Raw genomic sequence first — 16,822 nt, 5'->3', positions numbered from 1 at the left:
TGAGAATGATCTAGTGGCTACTTAGGAGAATGTTCTATTTTTTTTAGAAGATGTAAAATTCGCAAATTGAAGTATGTAGATGTAACATGTCATGTCTGCATTTACCTTCAAATGGGTTCAGAATTTGCTCCCACAAATATGACAAAAGGCTAAGTTAGTGAATGTAGGTGAAGGGATCTGGGTGCTCATTGTACTGTTTTTCTTTCAGTTTTACAGTACATTTGAAAATCTTCAAAGTTGGGGGGAAAGTTTACAATACATCATGCTGCCAAAGGAAAACATTTTGAAAAGTTTGCGTGAAGGAGAGTGTATAGGTGTATTCTGTTGCCTTATATTAGCATCTGTCACTTCTTTCTTTCCATGCTAGTGGTTTGGATAATAAGTGTTCTGTGTATCCACTGACGTTTGACAAAAATGAAAACATGGCTGCCAAAAAGAAGTCTGTCGCTATGCACACCAACTACCTGTCGGCCTGCAGCTTCACCAACTCAGACATGCAGGTGAGGAAGCGGCCGTGTGGTGGGTCAGCCTGCCGGGGAGCACGGGAAGTGGCAGAGGACCAAGGAGGGGTGGCAAGGAGAGGAAGCTTTCCAGTGTCCCCTCTATTATTATTATTATCATCTTATGCAAGTATAGTTAACATATAGCGTTGTATTAGTTTCAGATGCACAATATAATGATTAAATAATTCTATGCATTTCTCACTGCTCATCATGATAAATGTGCTCTTAATCCCCTTTATTTCATGCATCCCTCCTCTCTGGCAACCACCAATTTGTTCTCTGTATTAAGAGTCTCTTTTTTGGCTTGTCTCTTTTTTTTCCCATTTGTTTTGTTTCTTAAATTCCTCATGTGAGTGAAATCGTATGGTATTTGTCTTTCTCTGACTTATTTCACTTAGCTTTATAATCTCTAGCTCCATGCATGTTTTTGCAAATGGCAAGATCTCTTTCTTTTTTATGGCTGAATAATATTCCAATGTGTGTGTGTATTTATCTATCTATATCTGTATCTGTATCTGTAGACCACATCTTCTTTATCCATTCATCTATGGATGGACACCTGGGTTGCTTCCATAATTTGGCTATGATAAATAATGTTGCAATAAACATTGGGGTGCATGCATCTTTCTTAATTAGTGGGGTAAAATAACCTAGCAGTGGAATTACTGGATCATAGGGTGGTTCTATTTTTAACTTTTTGAGGAACCTCCACACTCTTTTCTACTGTGGCTGCACCAATTTGCAGCCTTACCAATTTGCATTCCCACCAAAGGTAGAAGAGGGTCCTTTTTCTCCACATCCTGGCCAGCACTTGTTATTTCTTGTGGTTTTGATACTAGCCATTCTCACAGGTGTGAAGTGATATCTATTGTAGTTTTCATTTGCATTTGCCTGACGATGAGTAAGGTTGAGCATCTTTTCATGTGTCTTTTGGCCACCTACATGTCTTCTTTGGAGAAATGTCTATTCAAGTCCTCTACCATTTTTAACTTGGATTATTTGGGTTTTTTGGTGTTGAGTTGTGTAAGTTCTTTCTGTATTTTGGATATTAACCCCTTATCAGATATGTCATTTGCAAATATCTTCTCCCATTCAGTAGGTTATCTTTCTGTTTTGTTGATCGTTTCCTTCAATGTGCAAAAGTCTTTTATTTTGGTATAATCCCAATAGTTTAATTTTGGTTTTGTTTCCCTTAGAAAAGACATATTTAGAAAAATGTTTATATGGCCAATGTCAGAGAAATGACTGCCTATGTTTTCTTCTAGGAATTTTATGGTTTCAGTTCTTATGTTTAGGTCTTTAATCCATTTTGAGTTTACTTTTTGTGTATGGTCTAAGAAAGCGGTCCAGTTTCATTCTTTTCCATGTAGCTGTCCAGTTTTTCCAACACCATTTGCTGAAGACACTGTCTTCTTTCCATTAGATATTCTTGCCTCCTTTCCTATCTATTAATTGACCATAAAAGCTTGGATTTATTTCTGAGCCCTCTATTCTGTTCCATTTATGTGTCTTTTTTTGTACTAGTACCATAATGCTTTGATTACTACAGCTTTGTAGTATATCTTGAAGTCAGGGATTATGATACCTTCATCTTTGTTCTTCTTTCTGAAGATTGCTTTGGCTCTTTGGGGTCTTTTGTGGTTCCATACAAGTTTTAGGATTGTTCTAGTTCTGTGAAAAATGTTGTTGGTATTTTAATAGGGTTTGTATTAAATCTGTAGAGTGCTTTGGGTAATATGGACATTTTAACAATATTGGTTCTAGAGCATGGAATATCTTCCCATTTGTGTTGTCTTCAGTTTCTTTCACTGATGTTTTATAGTTTTCAGAGTACAGGTCTTTCACCTCCTTGGTTAAGTTTATTCCTAGGTATTTTGTTCTTTTTGGTACAATTTTAAATGGGATTATTTTCTTAAGTTCTCTTTATGCTGCTTCATTATTAGTGTATAGAAATACAACATATTTGTGTGTATTAATTTTGTATCCAACTTTACAGAATTATTTTATCAGTTCTCGTAGTTTCTTTGCTGGAATCTTTAGGGTTTTCTATATACTCTCATGTCATCTGTAAATAGTAACAATTTAACTTCTTCCGTACCAATTTGGATGCCTTTTCTTTCTTTTTCTTGTCTGATTGCTGTGGCTAGGACTTCCAGTATTATGTTGAGTAAAGGTGGTGGGAGTAGACATCTTTGTCTTGTTCCTGATCTTAGAGGGAAAGCTCTCAGTTTGATGTTAGCTGTGGGTTTTCATGGAGTATGATGTTAGCTGTGGGTTTTCATTGATGGCCTTTATTATGTTGAGGTATGTTCTCTCTAAACCTACTTCACTGAGAGTTTTTATCATGAATAGATGTTGAATCTTGTCAAATGCTTTTTCTGCATCTACTGAGATGATCATACAGTTTTTATCCTTTCTCTTGTTAATGTGATATATCATGTTGATTGGTTTGTGAATATTGAACCACCGTGCATCTCTGGAATAAATCCTATTTGGTCATGATTTTTTAATGTATTGTTGGATTCAGTTTGCTTAGATTTTTGTTGAGGATTTTTGCATCTATGTTCATCAGAGATATTGGCCTTTAGTACTCTTTTTTTGTAGTGTCTTTGTCTGGTTTTAGTATTAGGGTAAATGCTGGTATTGTAGAATAATTGGGAGCTTTCCTTTCTCTTCTATTTTTTGGAACAGTTTGATTGAATAGGTATAAGCTCTTCTTTAAATGTTTGGTAAAATAAACCTGTGAAGCCATCTGGTCCTGGACTTTTGTTTTTCAGGAGTTTTGTTTTGTTTTGTTTTGTTTTTTAATTACTGATTTAATTTCATTGCTAGTAATCCATCTGTTCAAATTTTCTATTTCTACTTGATTATGTTTTGGGAGTTGATGTGTTTCTAGGAATTTATCCATTTCTTTTAGATTATCCAATTTGTTGGCATATAATTTTTCATAATATCCTTTTATAATCCTTTGTGTTTCTCTAGTGTCAGCTTTTATTTTTTCTTCTTCTCCTTCATTTCTGATATTATTAATTTGAGTTCTCTCTCTTCTTTTTTGATGAGTCTGGCTAAAGGTTTATCAATTTCGTCGATCTTTTCGAAGAACCATCTCCTGGTTTCATCAATGTGTCCTATTGTTTTTATAGTTTCTATGTCATTTATCTCTTTTCTAATCTTTATTATTTCCTTCCTTCTACTGGCTTTGGCCTTTGTTCTTCTTCTAGCTCCTTTAGGTGTAAGGTTAGGTTGTTTATTCAAGATATTTCTTGCTTCTTGAGGTACACCTATATTGCTATAATTTTCCCTCTTAAGACAGCTTTGCTGCATCCTAATGATTTTGGACAGTTGGGTTTTTATTTTCATTTGTCTCTTTAATTTCTTAGTTGACCCATCCATGATTTATTAGCCTGTTACTTAGCCTCCATGTAGTTGTGTTCTTTCCAGATTTTTTTGGTGATTTATTGTGCTCAACTGTTGTGCTTAGAAAAGATGAATGATATTTCAATCTTTTTAAATTTATTGAGACTTGTTTTGTGGCCTAACGTGTGATCTGTTCTGGAGAATGTTCTTTGTGCACTTGAAAACAGTGTGTATTCCACTGTTTTTGGATGGAATATTCCAAATATGTTAGGTTCATCTGGTCCAATGTATCATTCAAAGCCTCTGTCTCCTTGTTCATTTTCTGTCTGGATGATCTATCCATTGATGTAAGTGGAGTGTTAAAGTCCCATATTATTATTATATTTCTGTATATTTCTACACAGTTTCTTCCTTTGTGTCTGTTAATAGTTGCTTTATGTATTAGGTGCTCCTCTGTTAGGTGCATAGATATTTACAATCATTCTATCTTCTTGTTGGATTTTTCCCTTTGTGATTATGTAGTGCCCTTCTTTGTCTCTTGTCATAGTCTTTGTCTTAAAGTCGGTTTTGCGCAATGTAAGTATTGCTATTCTGGTGTCTTAACAGGAGAGGTATGTTCTAGCAGCTGGCTCTAAGAGGAACCTCCTGTTGTTTCTCATTGGTTATCATTATTATTTTTAATAAATCAAAAATGGGGGAAGTCGGGACAATTAATTAATGACAGAGCTGTATTAAACATCCTCTAACTGACTTGGTGGTTGTGGGAGTGGAACAGAGAACCTTCAGAGGGGGTGGAAATTCCTACCTGGCAGTCTGAGTGGTGGTTCCAATGTGCTTACATGTGTAAAACTTTAATGAGCTGCTGAGCTTCAGAGTTGTGCATTTTATAGACCTCACTATACCTACTTTACACTTGTGTTTTAACAAATGCCAAAAGAAGAAGCTTTCAATAGTAAATCTGTTCCCTACTTTGAATAAACTACAAGGTGAAAACAATACAACTTCAACACTCTAAGTTTCTTAACAAGTCATAAAAGAATTCTCAGTTTATTCATTCATATCTATTTAGCAAATCTTCATAGGTGCCCACCACCCACATTGCCAGATACCAGCGGTTCTGGGGGTGGACTCGCTCACACTCGGGCTCTGTTCTCAGGACCTTCATGGAAACCCTCTGTGACTGAACAGTGGGGGAAGCTGAGAGCTCAGAATGGGAGGGGTGGTTGCAAACTTGCTGCAAAGGGCTGCCTGAGCCAGCCTTGGAGGGCGAGGGTGTGGCCAGGCAAGCGTGAGGGCAGCCCAGAGGGAGACAGGCAGCCTGCGAGGTGGGCAGGGCTGGGTCACAGGGCCCCCTGAGTCTGGCCTGACGCTACAGATGGGCAAGGAGCCATTTGCAGGTGCCAGGTCAGATTTGGGTTTCTTTTAAGGAGGAGAGCATCTGAGTCAGATTAAAGCCTTCCACGGCCCACTCTGGTTTCAGCTGACTGGGGTCAGAAGGGGAGGCGAGGCTGGCGGCGGGGAGACCAGGTGACTGCGTAACTGTTTAATTGCCGAGCAGAGGGGTGTTCGGACTTGGAGTGGGGTGTTTGCCCCTGTCGTTTGCCACCAGGATTCTCACAGACCTGTACAGTAGGGGGCGCTGTGGCCCGGGCCGGCTGGCAGAAGACTGGTGTTAAACCTACACATTCCCTACCTTCCAACAGAAATGACTGACAGTGAGTTAGAGGCTCTGTTTTGTGCATTTATCGCGATGAGTGTTTGGTTTTTAAATTCAATTTTTACTTATAATGAAGATCACAAAATTATTAAAAGTATTTTTGTAAATATTTTTTACTATTAAGAATTTACTTGTAACTTTTAAAAACTATTCATCTCTTTGGTTGAAGAATATGGTGTGGAAAATTCACAAATTCAAGAGCTAGACTGAGGTTATCGTTTAAAGCAGATTGTTTGGGTGTCCCAAAAAAGATGGGAGATTATTGGCCCTTTGCAAGTGTTAGGACGGGAATGGGTGTGGCCCAGGAGACATTGAACAGAATTACAGCATATTATAAAATCTAAGTACCCAAATTAAGACCCAGTCCAAGTCTTGTGCGTTCATAAGCTAACTTTTACCAGCCTAGATCATCTTGTTGGTTGTACCAGGCCACTTGAAAGAAGCCAAGGATGCAGGGAGTCCCACAAACAGTGGCAGAAGCTTTGCAGCCTTGGAGATTCCCCACGTTTGTGAGCTGCGCCTGAGAGGGAGCTTTGAGGTGGGCCTTGGGGGCCACGCCCAAGAAGCCTAAGCTCTCTGGACCTCACCCAGCTCTTGCTCCAGGGCTGAGCTCCAAAGCGGCTTCTCCTGGCTGCAAGCAGAGTCTAGGTCTCCCCAGACTGCCTGGCAGGAAACGCGCTCCAGATGGGGCAGCCAGCAGGGCACCAGGCCAGGGTGGGAGTAGAGTCCCCTCCTTGTAATGTGTATCTCTCCTGCAGAGAAAAGGAGATTCTTTTCGAGTGCTAGGCCCAGCGTGTAAGAGAGAAGGGAAGAGAACAGAAAAGAAGGAGAGGAGAAGAGAAAACCAGCAGCAGGAGGAATTTGGTGGTGCAGGGAGGTCGGTGGGGGCACAGGAGGCTAGCAGTCCTTAAGGCTGCGTGCCGCTCATTTCCTTTCCTCAGTCATCTCCACCCACCGAGGGCCTTCTCTGGGGGCAGTGACACTGCACGAGTCACTTCCTGCACTGTCTTATCGCCTCTTGCGGGCCCTGTGCGCGGCAGGAAGGTGGGGTGCAGGGAGGCTGTGCCATCCAGGGCTTAGCCCTTGTGGATCCCCCAGCCCGTGGCTGCTCAGGACAGGCTGCCCCGGGCTCTGCAGTGCAGTCAGCTGGGTCCCAGAGGCCGTGAGGCCTGCATCTCCGCTGCCTTTCCCCCAGCCCCACGAAGCTGTGCTCAGCCTGAGCCCAAGCCGTGGGCGCACGCACACACACACACACACACACACAGTCTCGGGCTGTGACCCTAAGTCCACCCAGGCACCGCGGCGTTCCTCTCACTGTATGGGTGGCCTTTGTACTTGTAAGTTTACAGAAGCGGCTTGAGAGGTGGCTGCAGGGACCTTAGACACAGTTTCCTAAAATCTGCCTTTGATCTTATCATCTCACTTGGAAGCTTCCCACAGCTCCGTCTTGCCTACAGGCTGAAGTCCTCACGCTCTCATTGTGTGCAGAGGTAGGCCTCCACCTGGCCAGCTCTCCCGCATCCTTGGAGCAGCTCAGATGTTGCCAGAATGGGTTTGCTGTCTGTGCCTTGGGCCTGCCTGGATCTAAGCACTTCTCACCCTATCGTGAGTCATCACTGTCTTGTCTGCCGAGGTCCTCGGAAAAACTTGCTCTCCAGAAGTGCCAACCTTCTTAGACCTCCTGCGGCAAGGGAGAACCCCAACTCGGCAGACTCTCCATAGCATCTCAAAATGAGAAAATCAGGGAAGGGTACTCGGAGGGCTTGGGGGGCCAAGCTGGGTGATTTTTTTTTTTTTTTAAAGATTTTATTTATTTATTTGACAGAGAGAGACACAGTGAGAGAGGGAACACAAGCAGGGGGAGTGGGAGAGAGAGAAGCAGGCTTCCCGCCGAGCAGGGAGCCCGATGCGGGGCTCGATCCCAGGACCCTGGGATCGTGACCTGAGCCGAAGGCAGACGCTTAACGACTGAGCCACCCAGGCGCCCCCAAGCTGGGTGATTTTAAGGTGGGTCTCTCAAGGCAGGAAACTGGCTACGACATTACTAGCTTTGGATTGGTGGGCCCCGAAAGGTAAGGGTCCTGCTGTGAGTCTGGGCGAGCAAGCTGTTAGTCTTGGTAAGTCGTTTCGTTGGTTCACAGTCTTACCTCACAGGAGCAGGTGTGTCCTGCCAGGCCGCTAGATTGTTTTCACTTGGTCTCAGTATTGCCTCGCAGAGCTCCAGGAAAGTGTGCCTGGGCTCCGAATTGTTTAACACAGGGGCAGGGAATTCGGTTGGTGTCAGGTCTTACTGCCGGTTCTGTCCAACGGCCCTCCGGGAGAGCAGGACCGAGACACGATCTCTGTGCGAACCCTAATTAATGCCTATTAGCAGAGCACCTGGGTGTCGTCAGCACCCAGCAGGTGCTTGCTGAATCTGTGAGGGCTTGCATGTGGCCCTCTCGGGGGCCCTAGGACCGTCTAGGGCCCTGCCCCGCTCTGGGGGGAAGCAGCCGCAGGGGCACGTGTCTGACGGGGCGCACTGCTCAGCGCTGCTACCAGCTGAGGGTTTATGAGAATGCTGGGGCCTCGGGCCCCTACCCCAGATGCAATATTAGCAAGCAGCCCGGTGGCTGGGGAGCACGTTAAGATCTGAGAAGCACTCGAAGTGTCTGGCCTGCTCCTGGGGGCTGCGCAAGTTCTGTTCCACAAACGTTCATGGAGCACTTCCTCTGGGACGCCCGGCAAGCACAGAGTCTGCAGATACAGCACGGAGGCCTGCTCCGTTTCCTCTCCGGAGGGGGACAGGCACATAAACACACATCGCAAGGACAGTGAGGGTGTCGCAAAGGAACTTTTTTTTCTTAGTACAGGGGAAATACTCCTGTGCTTGAATCCATATATAGCGAGGCACGAGTCTGTGTGTGTTTGTTCCAAGAGCCTCATCGTCCCCGTTCAGCTCTAAGCATCAGAGTGACTTTCCCCCAACAGAGGTCATAACGACAACGCTTTTGCTGCCCTTCTCTGTGGACAGATCCTGACAGCGAGTGGCGATGGGACGTGTGCCCTGTGGGACGTGGAGAGTGGGCAGCTGCTACAGAGCTTCCATGGCCATGGGGCTGACGTGCTCTGCCTGGACCTGGCCCCCTCGGAGACGGGCAACACCTTCGTGTCTGGGGTAAAGACCCAAGCAAAATCCCTAGGGGTCCTTCGTCTCCGTGGGAGGATTATGTTGGCAATTCTTGTCATTTCAGGGAGTAGATCGGGCATTGCTCGAGAAGGAATTGTCCTCAGCTTACTGTCCCACCCCCGGCTCCCATAACAGTGGTAGTGCGTGGTGGGCTGAGAGGGTCTCCTGTTCTGCTGCTGACATTCAGTCTGCAGGGGTGTCTGGAATGTTCTCCTCATGGGAATGCTGTGACCTGAGGTGCATATCTGCCACATTTGAAAATGTTATTCCTAAAATAAACGGCAGAGTTAGCATCTGAGAGCACTGGAGATGAGCCATAAGGGTACCAAGGCCGGTCAGATGGCTGCTGAGGTGAGGCAGCGTGGTGTGATCGGGGCTTGGGGCTTGTGAGACACTCTCCTGGCCCACCCCTGCCTGTCGCCATCACCCTCCCACCCCAGGGCACAGGGAACAGAGCATTTGAAGGCTCAGGGTCAGGCACACAAGGCCACGGTGGCACAGAGGAGCTCTCGACTAGGATGCCGGGGTCCTGGCTTTGCTATTTGACTAAATTTCCTCGTCTGTAAATTGGGCACAATGCAAACCAGTACCACCACTCCCCCAGGATATGACGTGGAATATATTAGGTGGAAGAGTTGACAATGGGTTATGCAGATGTCAGGGGCAAGTATTTCTGTGGCAGCCAGGAATAAGAATGGGGAACTAAGCAGGGTGACCTGGCTCAGGTCCTGTCTCGCTTTAGTCAGGAGAGAGGTGGGAGAGGACATGCTAGATGCACCATCACATGGCATCTGCAGCTGGAGGACGTAAGGGACCTTTGCTCCGAGCTGCCTGCATCTTGGTGCTAGGCATCAGGCGAGGGCTGTGTGGCCTGTAATCAGCAGGAACCCCATTTTCTTCTTGGGTGTTTGGCCCCGTCTGTGTATGTTTCATTTCTGTGCCTTTGAATAACTGTATTTGTCCCTCCTCAACTACACTGTCTTTTCAAATTGTTGATATCATTGTAGATTATATTGTCTCAGAGCACTAAACTCCATTTGATTTAGTGTCCTCAAAAGATTTGAAGACTCTCCCAATTGCTTTGTCCACATTGTCATGAAAGATAATCAGAGTGCTGAACCCCCACAGTTCTGAGATATCAGTTATGGTATTCACCCTACTCTTTTCCCTGAAGTTCAAACCAGCAACTTGAACACCGATTTTAAGCCATTATGTCTTCTATTTGACTATTGAGAGTCCACATTATACTACCCAAGCTTGATAATAGCATTGCTCTGCAGGAATGTGTCAAATGCTCCTAGAACCAGGATAGCATAATGTGAAAACCTCATGTTTATGACTCTGGGTCACGTTGACAACCCAGAGAGAGGGTTTATGGGTAGTGAGGCGGAAGCCCAGGACGGTGACTTGCTAGAGACCCGCAGCTAAGTGCTGGCGAGGTCATGACTCCCAGCCGGCGTGCTGCAGAGGTGCGGATGGCCCAGCGGCACCCGGTGCTCTCCCTTCGCTCACGCTGTCCTGGACACCTGAGACAAAGCGGAGTGGGCTCACCGTGTACCCACTGTATGCCTGCCCTTCCCTCCCGGGCTTAGAGAGGCAGAGATGAAGAGGAGGGAGGAAGGGAAGGACAGAAAAGAGAGAAATGCCCAGGGGGAAAGCGAGGAGGCTCTGGAGGGTTTGCACCCACACTTGGAAAGGTGCAAAAGAAGAAGACATGCTGAAGGGGAAAGCTGGGTGCCTTCCCTTGCTCCCCTACACCCCAAGACATAGTCTCACCTCCTCAGGGCTTATTGGTTGAGGAAAGCAGCCTTAGGTGAGGCTAGTCTCAGAAAAGCATGTTGTCAGCCATTTACCAATGGAAAGTAAATGGCTCTGTTACATAATGAGAACTCATGCCTGGCTGTAGACGGGCCTTGCAGTGGCCATAACTCTGGGTAACTTTGCATTTGTAGGGATGTGACAAGAAAGCCATGGTGTGGGACATGCGCTCCGGCCAGTGTGTGCAGGCCTTTGAAACACATGAATCTGACATCAACAGTGTCCGGTCAGTGAGTAGAATGTTCATGTAACTGCTCTGTTCTGCTGGTGATCCCTGGCGTAGGGTAATGTTCAGTCCAGGAACCACCTCCAGGCTCATTTTACTTGGCTGAGAGAGGTCTCCCCGCAAGAAAGGCTGATTTGTGGTGGCACTGAACAGCGCTCCAGACCTCTTGGAGATATTTAGTTTAATGGCACTCAGAGTAATTGTTATTATCCTCCCTAAATAGAGTCAGTATTTCTCATTCATTTATTCAGCAAATATTTATTGAGACTTATATGCTAGACATTGTTCCAGGAACTTGTGGACAAGATAGACAAGGTCTCTACTTTCTTGCAGGAGATAAGACAAAGCACAAATGAGTAAATGTACAATTTAAGATGGTGATAAGTGCTATGTGCAAAGTAAAACAGGCAGATGGGATGGGATGGGTTATTGCTTAGGATGGTCAGGGAAGGCCTCTCTGAGAAAGCAGTCTTTGAAAGAGCCAGGGTTGCAGAGAGCTGGGTTAAGACAAGATGTGGAGGGACCTAACCAAAGGCCAGTTTGGGGGGTGGCTGACATGGTCTCTGTTTTGCCTTTGAGAGGTCACTCTGGCTGTTGTTTGGAGAAGAGATTGTAGGGAAGCAAGAATGGAAGTGTGATGGCCGATTAGAAAGTTGTGTGAGTTCAAGAAAGAGGTGACGGTGGCTGGAACTAAGGAAGACACTGTAGGGACAGAAATGTCCAGAATTGTGCTGATTCTGAGATTTTACCCTAGCTACACGATATCAAGTTAGGCTGCCACAGTTTTATGGATGCTGGTAGAAGACACGAGACTCCTGGGTTCGAGATGAAGGACAGTTTATTACTTCTAGCAATGGCAGTAACCAGGGTATCAGCATATTTGTGCTGGTTACCTGAGCCCCAGTCCCACAGGGTGAAATGGACAGGGCCCAAGACACCTGCACAGGCCAGGGGTTGCATTACAGGAGAAGAACCCTGAGCTTGGGAACCCAAACCTTTTATAAGGGGCAGTGAGCAGTGATCTATTTACCAAGACAGGGAGGACTGGAGGAAGTACGGGTAGGAGGCAGTTGTCACACATGGATTCTGGAGCTCTGTTTTGGGATAGTTAATTTGAGATGCCTATTATACACCCAAGTGGAGATGTTGAGTAGGTAGCAGGATCTATGAACTGGTTCCCGAGAGGCGAGGACTCGACATGTAAATTTGGAAGATGGCACTGTCAAGACTCTTCCTTCTAAGAATCCTCATTATACTTAATGGAAAAGACACTAGACTTGTTTCCCTTAAAAGGAAGAACAAGATAACAATGCTTATTTACGTTAGCAATAGAAATGTTATTAAGAATTTCTAGGTCCTTGCCCTCAATTGTAGGGTAGAGAAAAAGGGAAAAGACTATTGCTTTTGGCAAATGTGCAGTAATTACCTAGAAAATCAAAGGAAATTAATACAGATAGTTAGTGAAGTTGGTAAGATGCAGGATAGACTATAAAGCCACAAAGATAAATTAAACCCCTATATATCTTTAAAATGCACATTCTCGGGCGCCTGGGTGGCTCAGTTGGTTAAGCGACTGCCTTCGGCTCAGGTCATGATCCTGGAGTCCCGGGATCGAGTCCCGCATCGGGCTCCCTGCTCGGCGGGGAGTCTGCTTCTCCCTCTGACCCTCCCCCCTCTCATGTGCGCTCTCTCATTCTCTCTCTCTCAAATAAATAAATAAAATCTTTAAAAATAAATAAATAAATAAATAAAATGCACATTCTCTCACCTGTGCTGCTCTCCCTATCCTGACCCCTCTTCCTCTCACATCCATTAGGTCTCAGTGTAGACTCCCCTCTCCCCAGGAAGCCTGATTACCGAGAAGAGAATGAACATAACAGTAATAAGCATCATTTATTAAATGCTTTTCACTTGGCACGATGCCAAGTTCTTTGCCTATATTATCTTATTCTGTCTTTGCAACAGGGAAAGTACATTATCATCCTCACTTTTCAAATGAGGAAACTGAGGCTGGGCAAGGTAAAGTCCCTTGCCAGAGGTATCCCAGGGAGGCAATGGTCAGCACGGAGATCTGCACGAGGTTTTGTGTATGCCATTCCAGTGTCTGCAGATAATCACTTTCTTAGCCTGGAGCTGAGCCAAGTCCCAGGAATGAGGTGTGTGATCAATGGAAGCCAAGGTTACAGGCGGCCTGCTCTGTGTTCAGTGCCTGGTGCGAATACACACATTATCTCAGTTACTCCTCACCAACACTCTGCAAGGCCATTGTTACTGTCCCCTACTTACAGGGAAAAAACTAGAGGCCAGTGGGCCAGCCAGATCAGCCTCCCCTTCTGGCCTCTATAAAGAGTGGTCCTTATGTCCCCAGCAGTGGAGATTCTGATTCCAATTCCACGGGCCCAGCATGGGACAACTTTCCCAGGTGATTTCCAGATGATTCTGATGGGCATCCAGGATTGAGAATCACCACTCTGAATAAATGATTTCTATCCAAACTTTCTCTCTGCAGGTACTACCCGAGTGGAGATGCCTTTGCTTCAGGATCAGATGATGCTACGGTATGCTTCTAAGTTATGAGAGCTTTTCCTATTTGAAAGAGAGATACAGTGATTTAATTTTATTTTTCAAAATTAATGTTTTTCTGATTACCGTAGTAAAGTGAATTCATTGAGGAAGCCTTGGGAAGAGGGTTAAAATACCTTATTCTCCCAACCCAAGTAAAGTCACAGTTGGGTGCATTCCTTTCTGTCTTTTTTATTTTAAAACAAAATGCTTTATAATTTGCTTTTTTCACTTAGCAATGGATTGTGAACATTTTCCCATGTGGTAGTGGAGCCAGTCTACATTATATTTTCTTAGTGATTGAATAGTATTCCATGTTATGGACATGCCATTATGTACTTAACTAGTCAATTTTTGGACATTTAGGATCAAGGTTTTTTTTTTCCTGTTAAGAAATACTACTGTAAGTAAATATTTTTGGTACGTATTATTTCTCCCACGTCTCATCTGCCCTATATGTTCCTTTTCCTATACCTCCCCAGGCAGCCTGGGGAAAGTGGTTGGTTCAGGGTTTGCCAGAGGGAAGATAAATACTGAATTAATAAGATCTTTTTAAAAAATGAAAATGAAAATGTAAAACTTCCATATGCCAAAAAATGTATAACAAAATACAAGGGCATACATCTACGAAAAGTTCTTGCCATCTATATGACAGACCAAATTGAAATCCTTTAGATATGAATGGGGTTGTATCATCAATAAGATAAACACCCCAATTTTTTTTAAAAGATTTTATTTATTTATTTGAGAGAGAATGAGACAGAGAGCGTATGAGAGGGGGGAGGATCAGAGGGAGAAGCAGACTCCCTGCTGAGCTGGGAGCCCGATGCGGGACTCGATCCCGGCACTCCAGGATCATGACCTGAGCCGAAGGCAGTCACTTAACCAACTGAGCCACCCAGGCGCCCCAAACACCCCAATTTTTAAAAAGAGTTTGATAAAATGTAGACTGTTTACAAAGTAGGAAATCCAAAATGGCAAATAAACACCTAAAAACATTTTCAGACCACCTGTAATCCAATAAATGCAAGCTTAAGTGAACAGAGCTCATTTGGATTAGCAGTGAAATGCTATATTGTGGACGTAATGTGGTTAAAGAGCCTAGAGTTAGGCCCACTGGTTCCATGCTTCTGGAAAACAGTCTTGCCATATGAGCCAAGAGCTTTCGAAACATCCCTCCCCTTTGATCCGGTCATACTATTTCTTGAAACAATTTTATTCTGAGGATTCTGTTCCTTAACTATCCTAAGGAAAACATCAGAGATATGTATAAGGATTTTTATGTAAGAATGGTCATCAAAATTTCATTTATAAAGGAGAAAAATTAGACACAATCAAAAGTCTTAACAGGGTATGGCTAAACAGATTTAATATATCCACATAAGGAATATTCAACAACCATGTTAGTCATGTGTTTTTGATGATTATTTAATGATATGAGAAAAATGCTCATAACCTGATGTTAATAGAAGTCATCATGAAATATCCACTCCATTTAAAGACACACATAAAATGGAAATAAGACTGAAGGAAGTAGCCTAGATGTTAGTAAATACCTCTAGGATTTGGGGTGATTTTTGTTTCCTTCTTTAGGAGTTTTTCTGTATTTTCTACAATGAATATGTATCCTTTATCAGAAAAAAAGAGGGGTTTCATTTTTGTTTTTGTACCCCCCCCCAAATCTTCTGTATTTGCTGTTTCTTTGAATCTCCACTGATCCCTGCAGATTAATAGGAATCGGGATTAAGGTAGAAAATACTAGGGGAGAGAACTAGAGGTATTTCCCTCATCCCCCAAACTACACAAGCCACCAGCACCTGCTGATAGCCCTGTGGTCCTCTCTTCCCCACCCCGGAGCCTGAAATAAGTGCTGCTTTGTCACGTTTGTCACGTTTGTCACCCCAGTGTCGCCTCTACGACCTCCGGGCAGACAGGGAGGTCTCCATCTATTCCAAAGAGAGTATCATCTTTGGAGCATCCAGTGTGGACTTCTCCCTCAGTGGTAAGATTTTCTTTCAGAAACTTTCCGGGGACTGTAAGTCGGGAGCTAAAGGCAACCCCGCTCTCGATCAAGCTTTCCCTCAGCTGAACTTCCCATGAGCCAGTGGGTTAAGCGGTCTGCATTTGCCCCGGTTTTCCTCCACGACGCCCCACCCCACTTCAGCCCACCCGAAGCAGCCTCCCCACCCCCTGCCTTTTACGGGAAATGAAGGCTGTGCCGCTCTTCTTCAAGACAGTGATGTGTGCGGCTTCCCACCTGCAGTGCCCTTCATCAGGCATTTCCTCCTCAGTCTTCCAGTCTCCCCTTCATCCCCGAAAAGGGACACCCTTATTCCATGTGCTCCCATGTGTCCATTCACGTGTCTGCCTGCCTGCCCACCAGCACCCTCCCCGAGGGGCAGCGACTGCTCTCTGAACCCCCAGGGCAAAGCACAGTGCCTGGCACATAGTGGCACTGAATCACTGCGGAATGAATGAATGAATGAATGAATGAATGAGCAAGCGACTGCATGACTGTGTGAGCGAGTCATGAAAAAAACAGCAAGGGTGGAACTGGTTCGGTAACCATCATATCCTCCTGCTTTGAGGGCGCCTGCTCTTTGCTGGATACAACGATTATACCATCAACGTCTGGGACGTTCTGAAGGGGTCCCGAGTCTCCATCCTGTTTGGACATGAAAACCGCGTTAGTACTCTCCGAGTTTCCCCTGATGGAACTGCTTTTTGCTCAGGATCATGGGATCATACCCTAAGAGTAAGAGAGAAGTTCTTTTATTTTACTGTGTGTGTGAGAGGAGTGGCTGGCCCTCTTTAAAGCAGAGGCTCGGAATAAGCCTGGGTGATGCTCGCCAGACACAGCTCTAATTTCAGCTCTGTCCGTGGCCACAGAAGGAATGCGTTGCCCCAGAGAGGTCATGAGCCCCCCATCAATGCAGGTGTTCGAGCATAGGTTAAACAGCTGTGTATCAGCATGAAATTGAGGTAATAATGGAGCCAGGTGACCCCAACAGTCCCTTTTGATCCTGAAAGTAGGATTCTTCTGATTCTAGCCTTTGGCAAACCACAGGGTGCCAGGCTCACCTCCCAATAGTGGGGCATTCTTATTCCGTGGTGACACACCTTTGGGAGACCCACAGAGAGGTTTTAGGGAACCCGTGAAGCTCCTGAAATTAAAGGTCACATTTCATGTGTCCATTTTTCCGGGGAAAGTGTCCTCGTGGCTTTCATCATATTCTCAAAGAGCTCAATGACCTTGCTGGATGTTGGCTCACCAGAAATACCTCCAAAATAGCCTGTTCATAAAGCAAAGCTAAGTGTATTTCCTACCTCAGTGGGGACAGAGCACAAACTTGACAGTCTTAGTGGCAACTCAGAAGGGGAGAACAAAGATATTTATGAGGTGTGGGGAGGGGGTTCTGGTTTAAGGCCAGATGGAGGGATTTAATTAGGATTAGACAAATTTGTGGCAC

General features: G+C 44.8%; 1 protein-coding gene across 1 annotated transcript in view; it reads left to right on the top strand.

Annotated features, from left to right (window-relative positions):
* The window catches only part of GNB5 (G protein subunit beta 5), a 37,912-nt gene that overhangs the window by 20,180 nt on the left and 910 nt on the right, over positions 1 to 16,822 (top strand). Inside the window, exons 5-10 of the mRNA XM_034994889.1 lie at positions 368 to 500; positions 8,591 to 8,734; positions 10,699 to 10,790; positions 13,300 to 13,348; positions 15,258 to 15,354; positions 15,941 to 16,107. Of these exons, the coding sequence (XP_034850780.1) occupies positions 368 to 500; positions 8,591 to 8,734; positions 10,699 to 10,790; positions 13,300 to 13,348; positions 15,258 to 15,354; positions 15,941 to 16,107 (682 nt within the window). The remainder of the gene's footprint in view (positions 1 to 367; positions 501 to 8,590; positions 8,735 to 10,698; positions 10,791 to 13,299; positions 13,349 to 15,257; positions 15,355 to 15,940; positions 16,108 to 16,822) is intronic.

This window comes from Mirounga leonina, unplaced genomic scaffold (genome assembly GCF_011800145.1).
Source record: "Mirounga leonina isolate KUSES-001 unplaced genomic scaffold, KU_Mleo_1.0 Mir_91, whole genome shotgun sequence".
Lineage (NCBI taxonomy): Eukaryota > Metazoa > Chordata > Mammalia > Carnivora > Phocidae > Mirounga > Mirounga leonina.
Note: the sequence above shows the minus strand (reverse complement) of the source record. Positions and strands in the feature narration are given on the sequence as shown.